At 35.8% G+C, this 14,626-nt stretch overlaps 1 protein-coding gene across 1 annotated transcript in view; it reads right to left on the bottom strand.

The window, feature by feature from the left end:
- The window catches only part of SAMD12 (sterile alpha motif domain containing 12), a 480,071-nt gene that overhangs the window by 267,461 nt on the left and 197,984 nt on the right, over positions 1 to 14,626 (bottom strand). Inside the window, exon 3 of the mRNA XM_074266561.1 lies at positions 2,647 to 2,776. Coding sequence (XP_074122662.1) covers positions 2,647 to 2,776 — 130 coding nt within the window. The remainder of the gene's footprint in view (positions 1 to 2,646; positions 2,777 to 14,626) is intronic.

Raw genomic sequence — 14,626 nt, 5'->3', positions numbered from 1 at the left:
GGGGCATATAGAGTTGATTTTTCCCCCTTTTAATCAAAGTATTAATTAGAAGCCATGTGAGTCAACCAATCAATAAACATTTATGAAATATCTACATATACTGTGTACATGTGCTAAACTTTAAAGATACAAAAAGAAAAAAAGAATTCCTGCTACTGAAAGCTCACAATCTAATGGGATATTCCATAAGCAAACAAACATATACAAATAAGCTATATGCAGGAAAAGAGAAAAAGAAATAAAGGGAAGACACTGGAATTGGGAGGAATTAAGAAAAGCTTTCTGGAGAAGGTGAAATTTTAGCAGGAAGCTAGAGAAGGCAGGAGGTAAAGATGAGGAGGAAAAACATTCCAGATATAGGTGACAACCAGTGAAAATACCTGGAGCAGAGACATGTTTCTCATCTAAGTTATAAAAAAGACTAAAAAGGTGGGTAAAGGGTACTAGGTCACAAACGATATTTTTGTATTTGGTCCTGAAAGAATCCCCAGTATAATATGTCCAAGTGGTCATCTCACCTCTGCCTGAAGACCTTCAACAAAGGGGAATTCACTACCTCCTGAGGCTGCCCATTCCATTTCTGAATAGCTCCAACTGTGAGGAAGTTTTCTTGATATCTAACCTAAATGTTCTTTCTGCAAATTACCTTTGGTTCTTCCCTCTGGAGCCAAATAAAGCCAGCCTAATTCTTTTCACATGACAGATGTTTGTATTTGATCCATGGAGCCACTGAATCCACTGAGTATGGAGGTAACATAGAAGTACTAGAACTTTGAAAAAATAACTTTGGTAGCTGAATGGAAGGTAGTGGAGAGAAACTTATGGCAGGAAAATCAATCAGCAGGCTATTGTAGTAGTACAAGTATGAGCAGTTAAAGGCCTGAACTAAACTAGTTGCAGTATCATAGAAGAAAAAAGGATATATTCAAGAGATATTCTAAAGTGAAATTATCAGGCCTTGGCAACAAATTGGATATGAGAGAGAGAGAGATAGCAAAGAGTTGAGGAGGATTCACATATTGCAAATCTGTGGACTGGGAGGATGGTGGTACCCTAGACAAAAATTGAGAATTTTGGAAAGGGGAAGTTTTAGGGGGAAAGACAATGAATTCAATTTTGGACATGTTGAGTTTAGAGTGTGTTTACTAGACATACAGTTTAAGATGCCTGATGGATCTATGGAGGAGTGAAACTAGAGGTCCGTAGAGAGGATAAAGTGGGGTAGTTAAATGTGAGAATTATCAGCATAAAGATGATAATTTAATCCATGGGAATTAATGAGAAGTCACAAAGAGGGAAAAGAGAAGAATTCAGGATAAACCCCTGTGAGACATCCACAGTTTGTGGATGAGGATCTAGCAAAAGAGACTGCGTAGAGGTCATATAGATAAAGAGGAAAACCAGGAGAGAGTAGTATCCTGAAAACTCACGTCTTATGACTTTAAAACCTCTGCCTGAAGACTTCCAACAAAGGGGAATTCACTACCTCCTGAGGCTGCCCATTACACTTTGGAATAACTCTGTGAGGAAGTTTTCTTCATATCAAACCTAAATTTTCTTTCTGCAAATTACTTTTGGTTCTTCCCTCTGGGGCTAAATAAAACCAGCTTAATTCCTTTCACATGACAATCGTTCAAAAAAGTGAAGAAATAAAACTCCCTACTATTCTATCTTATATCTCACCAAGTCTTCTCTTTTCCAGGTCAAATGTTTCTATTCTTTCAACCAACTCTCATCTGAGATGAACAAAGTTTCTTCACCATTATGGCTGTCCTCCTCTGGGCACTCTCCAGCTCACTTATTCCTAAGTTGTGGCACCCAGAATGAATATAATACCCTAGATATGGGATACTCAGTGGCTGTAACTTTTCCGGAGAAGGTTGATTCAGAAGAAAGTTTAAGTTACCTTGAGACTCCCAGGATGTGCTTGCTCTCTTTCTAAGTTGGGTTCTGGGCTCTGACTCGTTGTCGTCCAGTAACCTTTCCCTGACTCTCAAGTCAGTGGTTGAGATGTGATATTAGATACTTGTCCCCAGGTAATTCCAAACACCCCTTGGCTTTTCAGTTGCTCCTGATCACTTTCTCCCCATATCTATACGCATTAAGCAGGATGGCTTATTTTAATTTCAGATCACCCTTAGAAAAAAATTTTAATAATAATAATTACATAAATAACAGATTCTGGAGAAAATATCCATGAGATTGGGGACTCCACTTGACACAAAGGTAAGAAATGTGCCGTATTAACAATGACTCTGCTTCTTAATCCAATGAATATTTCTTAAAGATCTCCTATGTTTTTTAGGGGTAAAAGCATTCAAAGTATTATCCTCAAGTAGCAAACACACCAATAATAACAAATTGATAAGTCCCAAGTCTCCCTAATTGTGCATCTAAAGCCTTTCTTCACATTCCCCAGACATGACATACTCATTTGTTCATGTCAAATATCTTGACTTGTACACTAAAGAATACTAAAGCCTGCCTAAAGTCAGAGCAAAGTTGCTTATTGTTTGGCCTTGGCTCACCTACATACAACATTTAAAATCCCATTCAAGTAAGTTCATCACAGAGGAGCCCAGGAAGGGAGAGAAGTTATCCGGCAGGTGAAAAAACATAAAATATTTTGGATACTGCATACTTTACCAGTTATGTCATGCTGTTTGAATGACTCACTGTAGATCTGATACTGATTTGGACAATGTTTCTTCAGCCATTTGCAGACATCCTGCTGGGTCCACAGAGCCACTGGTTTTGACAGCTTCACTGTGCCAGACTATAAACACAGAAAAGAAAAAGAAAATCCATTAAAACCAGCACCCTGCTTTGAAAAGTACTGCCATGCAATGAAATTCATTTCTAATTCATTAATTCATTGGTTTATAAGCTATAAAGCTGCAATGGGCTTTTGAGATGAACTCATCTAAGTCCTGAATTTTACGGCTGGAAAATGGAGGACCATACACATAAAGTTACTTCTCCAAGGTCAACCCAGGTAAGAAACAGTGAGGCAAAATTCAACAGTGGTTTTTACACAGAAGCCAGTATTCTTGCCACACCACCACTCTATCTCTCCCATTCAATTCAACTCAATATCTAACAAGTATGTAATATAAATAAGAATGACAAACAAGGATGAAAATGGCAGGGTACTTGCCTATGGAGCTAAAACTCTAAAAACAATAAATAAATGAGTTTGATGCAAAACTGATTTTGAAAAATGCAAATGATCATAAGAACTGTAATAACACCTTCCTTTTATAGATTAAGAAATTGAGTCCTGAATAAAGTAAAGTCACAGAGCTGAGAGATGGGACTTTAAATCCAGCCATCTTTCATGACATCAAAGTTCTAGCAATGTAAAATTGAAGAGGCAGGACAGGTGGAGGAGAAGGAGAGAAAAGAGGGAAGGAGAAGAGAGAAAAACCATTTACATCTGAGAAAATTAGGAGAGAAAATAAAACCGTACAAGGTTCTTGAAGGATTTTGGAAGGTAGAGATCTAGAAAGGAGTTCATTATAGACATGAAAAAGGTAGGAAAATGTCAGTTAATTCAAACATAGTTCATCCAGTAGAAGGGGATGGTCTAGGGTGCTTACAGACTATCTGTAGTAAAATCTTAATCTACAGCACTCCAGGAAGAAAAGGCAGCTACATAGTCAATAGGGAGGTTTAGTTGATATAAACAGAGGATTACAAATTTAGAGTTTAAAGGAATAGTAGAGGCCATTGCATCTACCCCTTTTCATTGTACAGATTAGGAAATTGAGCCATGGAGAGGTGGATTGCTTTGTCCAGAATTAACAATTAGTTTGAGGTTCGATTTGAGCTTCGATTCTTGAATCTTAGGCTGATGCCTTATCCATAACACCTTTGTATGTAAAATATATATTACTGAAGGTAAAGTCCTTTATGAACATTAATACAAATTATCTTTGATATTTGTTACTTTGTAAATTTTTTGATCTATCTAATAATATGTCACATGATTTTAGTAAAACTATCTACCTAGTTCATAATTCTACTGATTACCGTATCATTCAAAGAGGCTTTATGAAAAAGCAAGGTTTCTCTCCATTGTATGGTCTTCAAAGGCTATGGTTTCCCTTCTACTGATGACCTTCAATGTACCCTGAACACAATTTAGTATTAGACCAAATTACTAGACAATTGCTAGAAATGTCTCCTTTTCTCCAAGTTAGAAAGGAATTCTTCAGCTCTCCTACCCTGACCCCCCACACTTCAGTGCCTTAAGAAGGCACTCTGGAATGAAATTCCTGATTGCTAGAATTATTTGCCCAATAGTGTTCAGTGTTTGCTAAAACAAAACAAAACAAAAACACTGCAGTTTTGTGTTCTAACACAATCCAAGCCCTGTGATAGTCTATTTATCAAGCCATCTTGGAGTGTGTATGATAAATGAGAAACATTTTTCCCCAAGTTTCAGCACTGGCCTGATGAAAGAAGGGATTGGTACTTGGTTCATTATCTCGCTTAGTGCAAAAACTTGCCAACCATTTGATTGGCTCTTTCACAGCCTATAGGAATGCTTTTTTGTTATGACTAAGGCTGACTTCCTCAATGTCTCAAAAGACAGATGATCTTGCTGGCATAGGTATTCCCTCCCTTGATGCAGATCACAACCCCTTACATGCCCTAGTGGATGCTCTTTATGAGCTGTTATGACTGAAAAATTAATCATCTGAGAGCTTGCCTTCTAGCGCTCTGTTGCTCTATATTTAACACCCCATACTAAGTCCGTTGTCAGGCTTGCATTCAGTGCCATTCCAGATTTGTAGCACCCACCAGAACTTGCATTCCACTGTCTTAGAATCAATTCCACTTCTGGAACCAAGAGATAGGGAGGTTTAACCTCCATGCCATGCTGAGACATTGAAATGAAATGTCAACAGAGGAATACTGACATATTACATGAATAATTTATATAGCTTTAATAGTCATTCAACAAGTATTTATTAAGTGCCTACTTTCTACCAGACACTGTGCTAAGTGCTGGAAAAAACAAAGAAAGGCAAAAGACTCCTGAGGAATTCATGTCTAAAGTTTCGAATAGTGACTTGTCCTATTGGACATTTCCCTCCAATATAAGAATCAGTCCTTCATAATCATGATCAACTTTAAAAGCTAATGATTTGGTTCATCATTTAATATAATTTTAGTTTAGTAAAACAGACTTTCTCCTGATTATAAGTAATTTACAATTTCAAATTAATTTTACACACACACACACACAAACACACACACATAAAATCCTCCCAATAATTCTAATTACCAACTACAATGTTTTTAAAGTCTCCATTTTATGGAACTCTGTATAACATTTGACACTATTGACAATTTCCTTCTATTGATTCTCTCTCTTCCTTTAATTTCAGTCTTTATCCCATACTTTTGTTCCTCCTTCTACTTTGCTAACAGCTTCACTCATTCCCAACCTCTTAAAGTGAATAATCTATCCTTGGATTTCTACTCTTTTTTTGTTTCTCCCTTAGCAATATCACTTATTTCCTAAGTTTCAAGTCTCACATTTCATAGCTTCATTCCTAGTCTTGGCTTCTCTATAATTGGGTTTTCAACTAATTCTAAGGTATCTATATCTGGATTTTCCACTGTCACCTTAAAGTGAACACAAAACTGAATGGATTCTGAGGTCATTTCTGGTTCTATGACCCTAAATTTAATTGATGTTTTCCCTGCAAATATGTATGACAGAAAAAATAATCTATATAGAACATTCTGCAAACTTTAATGGACTGGATCAATATTTGCCAATATTCTGACTTTACTATTTCTATTATTGGCAACACCATTTATAACCTTCCATGTTTGAAACCATGGTGATATTTTGACATTTCCTCACGAATCATAGCTCACTAGGAATATCTTCACAATAAATCCTTGTTACCACCTAATTCAACTATCATTATAGCTTCACATTATAGCCTCCATGTTCTTTTCCCTCCAATTTTCCTTTAATTTCATTATTAGACTTATTTCTCTAATGTATTAGTTGTTTTATTCTTCTGCTCAGAAATCTTCAATGGGGCCAGTTGTGAAGGTACCTGCAATTATAGGGCACACCTGGAATCCTTGATACCAGGTAAGCTCAGACTAGTGGATCACTTGAGTTCCAGTTTAGAGGAGGGATGAAGTTGATTGTGTGTCCATACTAAATCAGGTACCAATATGGTGAGCCCCCGTTAGCAAGGGGCCACCAGGCTGCCTAAGGAAGGACAAACAGTCAAAACAGTAATATTGATTAATAATAATATTGGATCCAAAAGTGTCAGCTACATTTCTAGCTTGGGCAAAATAGGGAGATAGAGCTAATCTCACAAACCCAACAAAAATGCACACATACACACTAACAACAATAGCAATAACAAAATACCTACCACTATAACCACCATCATCAACTGGCCTTTTTTACTAGCTAACATAAAGAGCCTGAAGCCTTGTATCTGGTGTTGAAAGCCCTCTAACAATCTGGCGGTATCTTTCCAACCTTTTAATCAATTTTTGCTATTTCTCTCTACTTGCCAAATTAGATCACTCCAGCAGCTGAAAGCATTCTTTGCTTCCTTTCCCCCCTTGTTTTATTGACAATATTCTCTGTATCATGAATATCTTCCCTATTTCTCTCTGCCTCCTAATTTCCTGCTTATCCCTTAAAGCTCAACTCAAATGCCAACCTCTCAGATAAAGACATCTCTTACATCCTAGTCTTTTCCTTGGAATCTTAGCTAGCTCTTTATTCAGCACTGCTCTAAAGCACTTATTATATGATATTTTATATTACAGTTATTTGTGCCTATCTTACTTCTCTTAATAACATAGATGCTCCATGAGGGCCTCATCTAAATGTTGCACTGCTCCCTTATATCTAATACAGTGTTTTAAATCTAAGAGATTATTTATTAAATATTGAGGGAATAAATGAATGAATTGTGTATAACATAGCAAAAGTATGATGCTTTTAGAAATCTGAAATGTAAAAAAAGCCCCAGGTAAGGGGTAAAATTTATGACTGATAAATTGGATTTTTTGCACTTGAGGAGAATTCATATGATATCCTTGCATTTCCTCTCTCCTCTTGTTCTCCTCTTAGGGCAGTCCCTTACTCAATTGTGAAACAGAGCTTTGCAGAATGATATTATTGTTCATCCTTCACTGTTGAAGAAGGCCAATGAGATAAATGTGATGGATGGTGTCTTGACTGGGAAGTGAGTTGGATGTAAGGCAGAAATGAACAAAACCATCAGCCTCCCTCTCTCCTTCAGATCACTGAAGTCCAGTGAGTCAGCATGACTGACTTCTGCTGCCTTCATGGTCATAGGAACAAATTGTCCTCATGCACCCCTTCCACGGGGAGAGCGCTTCACATGCTTGGGATAGGTGTCCCCCTAACACCAACAGTTTTAAAGACTGTGGGTTACCCTCTATCTACCTGGCTTAGCCCTTCAGCTGAGGCAGTTCACCAAAGGTGTGGCCATTGGTATGCTACAGCTACTTGGAGACAAAGATAAGAATTTCTCTGTGGAGAGTCTGATCATCAAGGGCTTGACTCCAAACTCTCTGAATTATTTTCTATTTATCCTTTATATAGCCTATAGCTTTCTTTGTCTATACTTGTTTGCATGTTGTCTCCCAATTTGATTTTAAACTCTTTGAAAACAGGGATTATCTTTTCTTTCTCTTTTTATCCTCTGAGTCTAGCACAGTACCTGGCATTTTAGGTACTTAATAAATGTTGGCTGATAGATTGATTTGGAAAGTCCCTTTGCAGGAAAGAAGATCCCCATTGATATCTGTGGACAAGTAAGAAGTGAGATATAGAAAAAAGAATAAACTGTTTGCAAAACATGGAGTTTGCAAAAGCATGGTGTTGTCTGATTTGGCAAGTAGAGAGAGGTGATGAAAAATGATATAAAGCTGAAAAGATGCCACCAAATTGTAGAGGATTTTCAACCCCAGGCCCAAAGCTTCAGACTCTTTGCTACACAGTGAAAAGACTGGTTTATGATGGTGGTGGTAGTGTTGTGTACTTTGTTATTGCTATTGTTGTTATTTTGTGGATGTGTGTGTATAAATGTTTATTATATTACATATATATATACATACATGTATATATATATATATATACATACATACATACATATATACACACACACACACACACACACACATATTCTATACAAATTTTGAGACTAAATCTCTCTCTATCCCTATTTTGCTCAAACTAGAAATGCAGCAGTCACTTTTGGACCCAATCTAACTGTATGTTACTCAATATGACTGTTTTGACCTGCTTAGTTTGTCCCTCCTTAGGTTTAGGGGAGGGGCAGACTCCAGGGAGGGCTGGGAGCAGGAATATAGGCCATTCTTAAGATGGGAATTCAAGATACCACCCACAGCAGAAATAGACGAAACAGCATTCAACAGGAGCTTCTTCAACTGGTGTAGGAAGCTGAGTAAGAAAAGCTCCTTTTATTGAGTCTGCTGAGGAGAATAGTAGGATTTAAGTTATACCTTAAGCATTCACCGTAACTATAGGTCATCTTCAGATTTTAGCCAAGCTAGGGATATTGGTAAAAATATAGTCTGAGTTTGATCAATAGAATATTTGTTTTGTGAACATTTCTATTTTTTAGATTTTTCTATAAGTGGTAGTAAATCCTCAAAGATCTCATATCTTACCTATGCATTTACCTTTAGACAATGTTGCTTATTGCCTCCTGACAGTGAAGTAGGTAAAATGTATTATATCACACTCCTTCACTGTGGAATATAATAATAACATTGACAACAACAACAAAAAAGCCATAACAAGGAACTCTCAGGAAAACAACCACCCAGCATCAAAGATCAATCAATATATAAACGTTTATAAGGTATCTATTTTTTTTGCCAAGCACAGTTTAATGTGGCACAGTAGAGAGAATACCAGATTAGGAATCAAAGTTTCCCCTTGATAAATGACCTTGATAAATCACTCAAATTTTCTAGGCCTTAATTTCCTCATCCTCAGACTGGACTATATTACCTCAAGCTTGCATATAAGTTTTCACCCTATATCTTATGATAAAAAAATTAGTCTCTCTCCTTAATAAGACTATATTTCATCAGGAGAAACAAAAGGTTTATATACAAATTATAGATACGTTATATACATATATATATATACATTTAGATCTAATATTGTACATATAATATACATACATATATATGTTTATATGTGTGTAAGGATACATAAGTGAATATATATATATTATAAACACAAGGTAAATTTGATGAGGAGAATGCTGGGATGGGGAGTAGGGATATAAGGAAGGTATCATGCTTGTGGACAGGCCTTCCTTACCTCTGACCTGGACTACTATCATAGCTTCTGGCTGGTGTCCTTGCCTCAAGCCCCTTTCCTCCACTCAGCTGCCAAAGTGATTTTCCTAAAGGACAATTTCACCCCTACTCAATAAATCCAGTGTTTCTCTATTGCTTCCAGAATCAAGTATAATATTCAAAGATAGGAGGAGAGTACACATTGATGAGGTCCTGGGATGCACTAAATTATTAAAGTAATAAAACAGAAATCAGTTCATTTACTTATTAAATCAAGCAATACAAATAGAATAAAGGAAAGGAAAAGGATACCTTTTAAGTCCCAAAAAGGACACTCTGCCCTTCTTAACTAGAATATGATTATTTAGCTTCAGTTATATTAATCTCTGCCATTCTTAGCAAGTTTAAGCAAAGTCCCCACTGCTTTACTACCATGTTCATACTACTTTGTTATTTACTAGATCAACCCTTCCTAAATTAATTTAGTCACTTTACCTTCAAAATATTCTGATAAAATTTATTAACATTTAAGTGCTGGGTTGAAGGGTTCTGAAAACATCAAATACTCTTGAAATAAAATAAAACTTGGGAAAATATTGGTGCAAAGTGGATGGAATTTTGACTATTTTCATTAAGAAAAGTCATCACATGCGATAATAAGTATTTTTAAATCAGTCAGAAAATGTTAGAACTGGAAGGAGTTTAAGAGATTGTCTGAATCAGACAGATTTTTTTTTTTTACATTGTTGGGGAAGGATGGGAGCTAAGATTCACAGATATTAAGTAACTTGGCTCAAGGTCCTGATTTCCCTTAATCTAGTGCTTAACTTCGGTTGATTACCCCCAGATTTATCTTGTTTGTATACATGTGTTGTATATAAGACATAGTAAACACATATATTATATGTAATATGATACATGCTACATATTTAGACATGTGTCTATATATTCATGTATGTCTTTTTTGCATGGAATTGTGGGTACACTGTCTCTTTATTAGACTGTGAGCTCTTTTGTATCCCCTTAATAAATGTCATTGATTGATTTAATAAATGTTATTGATTAAGATCATACAACCGATTAGTGAATGAATAGGGTACTTTGTTTCCTTCCTTTATGCTATACTGACTGATATTCATAACTTCAAGTTCACCGTTTTAAAGCAGAAAATTTTTTTGATGTTGAAGTTTTCTCATTTATGTCTTATAAACTCTCAGAATGCTCTGTATACAATTTAGGGAAAGTTATACTAAGTTACTGAGAGCTGCAATGTCTTATGTTTACCCAGTTTACTTTTTTCATGGTTTGTCCTGGTGGTCAGTGTATACACTGGTCTCCTGAAAGTGACTATGAGAGCCAATGTAATCCAATCCTCCCTTTTCTTCCCAGCCATTCCCTGAAATGATGCTTTAGCAACCTGATTTTGTAAATGCCTTGATATACCATGAACACGTCTTCCAGCAAACTTACTTATCATATCATCATCCTACTTAAATATTATTTCATCCCAGGCCTCCATAAGCAGGAGCTAGATACTTTAAAAATGATCTTAAATAATGCACACCCACAGCCCCATACATAACACCCACATACACACACAGAGTGCATTTGTTTGTGGGTAGACGGAAGATTATAGTAAGAAGATTTAGCACACAGCAGAGATATTCCACTCTCCGCAAGGTCAGATGACTGTTCCTCAGTCATTTATTAAAGGGGGAGGCAATCTTCAAATTCTTTTATTTGCTTACAGTAAGAACTGCTCATGTGTCCTTTTCCCCCTTGAGTAGAAGTAAAAAACAAAACAAACAGATGCACCATTTCACAATGACTTTAAACAATGAAATAGGAAGAAAAGTTCATACTGACCAAGGATATGGTTATACAAAAAAAATATTAGAAAGAGGAACTGTTGTCAGTGACTTTCCATTTGCCTTATTCCTCTTTCCCATGTCCATGTACACCACAACATTCTCTTGATTTAAAACATGGGAACAGAGGGATTTGTTTTTTAATGTCCACAGAGAGACTACAGCACAATCTCCTTAGCATCTCTAGGGCAACATGTTGTGATACAGAGCAAAATTTCAGGCATTTGCTCTCAGAACTGGTTGTTGCATCCTCCTGTGGCTAAGGTCACAAATGAGATGCTAAGGCTTTTTAACTCTGTTCAGGGCAGTTAGATACATTATTGGGGAGAGGTATGAAAAATGAACTTTGTGAAAATAATCACACTTCCTGTTTCCTATTATAATTTCAAGATGCTTTATCCTTCTATTTCTCATTAGTCAACTTGGCAGTCTCCTATTGCTTCTATTTAAGTTCTCTGGCCCAGGTCTTTGTCTCAAGTTGTTCATAATCTATAAACACATTACAATGAAACAAAGAAGTATGATATTTAAACGAAACTTTGGGTAAATAATTTTGATAGTTAAAAATTCTTTTTAAAAAAGAAATGTTCACTTATTACTTAGTGTTTTGAAAAGCTAACTTTTCTTATTAATGACCTGGTTTTTCTTTTTAGGTCCCCAATGGAATGACAGAATCTTAGCTAAGTCTTCCCTCATTATTCCCCAAGTCTAGTATACTAGGAAAGGCAGTCAACCACTGCACAGCATCCATGTACTAGTACAAGAAAGTAGGGCTTTTTATGGCCAAATCTCAGAAAGTGATAAACATGTTTTCAGCGTCTCATTATTAGCATGTATTTGAAAACTCCAAGCATTGCCTAGTTCTTCCCTTACCATTCTGCAATGTCCTTTGCTTACTTCCCAGTCCTCTCTTTTACTGTCTTCCATTGTGTCATCTTATTCAAGGTTAGGAGAAAGGGGAAAAAACACACAGAAAAACAGATGTTAATGTCTATCTCTATATCCCTTAATGGTGCTTTATCAGCCCAGAATAAGGACATTTTGAGACATTAGAGGAAACAAAAGGAGGAAAAAAAGTTTTCTCCTGTGAAGAGATGCTTTTTCATGAAATCAATTCAAATTAATTCACAAATGCTAATATGCCCTTCTGTTCAACTGGATCTTGTAATTCATATAACCCACAATGTCCAAATTCTAATGGTTTTCTTGGGATTTGGGTAAGAAAACCCCCAGAAAACTCAACAATCTTAGATTTCATTTCTCAAAATAAAGAACAATAAAACCCTCCTTTTCATCCAAAAGATGCATGCTAGAAGGGTTCTAGGTAGTAAAATACAGTTTATTTCTTAGTTCTTTTAAGAGGAACTAGGTCTACTGTTAGATAATACCACCCCGCTTAAATAACCACTGCTTTGATATTAAAGGGGTATTGTGCATATACTACATTTGCGAAGCCAGTCCCCTCTTGATTAGGATAGGAAGCTTTTGATATCACTACTGGGTCAGTACTGGGAGACATTTCTTCCTTATGCAGGCCCAGACTGACATATGTAGGAGAAATTTGGATTTTTAGTGAACTACAAGTTCAAAACATGTTTCCAATATATTATGATAACTAAGAAAGTCACAAAGAGGAAAATCTAGGCTAAACATAAAGGGAAAATCTCCCAACAATTAGAGCTATGTTATAGTAACAATCCTCATACTTACACACGCTATATAGTATGTAAAACATTTAATATATATGATCTCATTTGATCCTCACAAAATTTCTGGGTATGGGTGACATTATTATGCTCATTTTACAGGTGAGAAAACTGACATTGAGAAATTCTAAATTGCTTGTCCAGGGTTACACTGTTAATAAGTGTCTGAAGTTGGATCTGAACCCAGAATTTCTTAAATCTAAATTCAACACTATCCATCATTATGCTGCATACATCCCTATTTACAAAGATGATTAGGAGGAAAGTGAAATAATTTATATTTTCTAAAATATTTAGAATCAACTAAAAAGCTATTAGAAATAATTCAGAATTTTAGCAAAGTTGAAGGATACAAAATAAATCCACATAAACCCTCAGCATTTTTATACATTACCAACACAATCCAACAGCAAGAGATACAAAGAGAAATTCCATTCAAAATAACTGTCGATAGTATAAAATATTTGGGAATATATCTACCAAAGGAAAGTCAGGAATTATATGAGCAAAATTACAAAACACTTGCCACAAAAATAAAGTCAGATTTAAATAATTGGAAAGACATTCAGTGCTCTTGGATAGGCCGAGCGAATATAATAATATAATAATATAATATAATATAACAATACTCCCCAAACTAATCTATTTATTTAGTGCTATACCAATCCGACTCCCAAGAAACTATTTTAATGACCTAGAAAAATAACAACAAAATTCATATGGAAGAATAAAAGGTCGAGAATTGCAAGGGAACTAATGAAAAAAAAGTCAGATGAAGGTGGTCTAAGTGTACCTGATTTAAAGCTATATGATAAAGCAACAGTCACCAAAACCATTTGGTATTGGCTAAGAAATAGACTAGTTGATCAGTGGCATAGGTTAGGTTCACAGGGCAAGGTAGTGAATAAAAATAGCAATCTAATCTTTGACAAACCCAAAGATCCCAAATTTTGGGATAAGAATTCATTATTTGACAAAAACTGCTGGGAAAACTGGAAATTAGTATGGCAGAAACTAGGCATGGACCCATATTTAACAACACATACTAAGATAAGATCAAAATGGGTCCAAGATTTAGGCATAAAGAACGAAATCATAAATAAATTGGAGGAACATGGGATGGTTTACCTCTCAGACTTGTGGAGGAGGAAGGAGTTTGTGTCCAAGGGAGAACTAGAGACCATTATTGATCACAAAATAGAAAATTTTGATTACATCAAATTAAAAAGTTTTTGCACAAACAAAACTAATGCAAACAAGATTAGAAGGGAAGTAACAAATTGGGAAAACATTTTTACAGTTAAAGGTTCTGATAAAGGCCTCATCTCCAAAATATACAGAGAATTGACTTTAATTTATAAGAAATCAAGCCATTGATAAATGGTCAAAGGATATGAACAGACAATTTTCAGATGATGAAATTAAAACTATTTCCACTCGTATGAAAGAGTGTTCCAAATCACTATTGATCAGAGAAATGCAAATTAAGACAACTCTGAGATATCATTACACACCTGTCAGATTGGCTAAGATGACAGGAACAAATAAGGATGAATGTTGGAGGGGCTGTGGGAAAACTGGGACACTGATACATTGTTGGTGGAGTTGTGAAAGAATCCAACCATTCTGGAGAGCAATCTGGAATTATGCCCCAAAAGTTATCAAAATGTGCATACCCTTTGATCCAGCAGT

This window comes from Sminthopsis crassicaudata, chromosome 1 (genome assembly GCF_048593235.1).
Source record: "Sminthopsis crassicaudata isolate SCR6 chromosome 1, ASM4859323v1, whole genome shotgun sequence".
NCBI lineage: Eukaryota > Metazoa > Chordata > Mammalia > Dasyuromorphia > Dasyuridae > Sminthopsis > Sminthopsis crassicaudata.
Note: the sequence above shows the minus strand (reverse complement) of the source record. Positions and strands in the feature narration are given on the sequence as shown.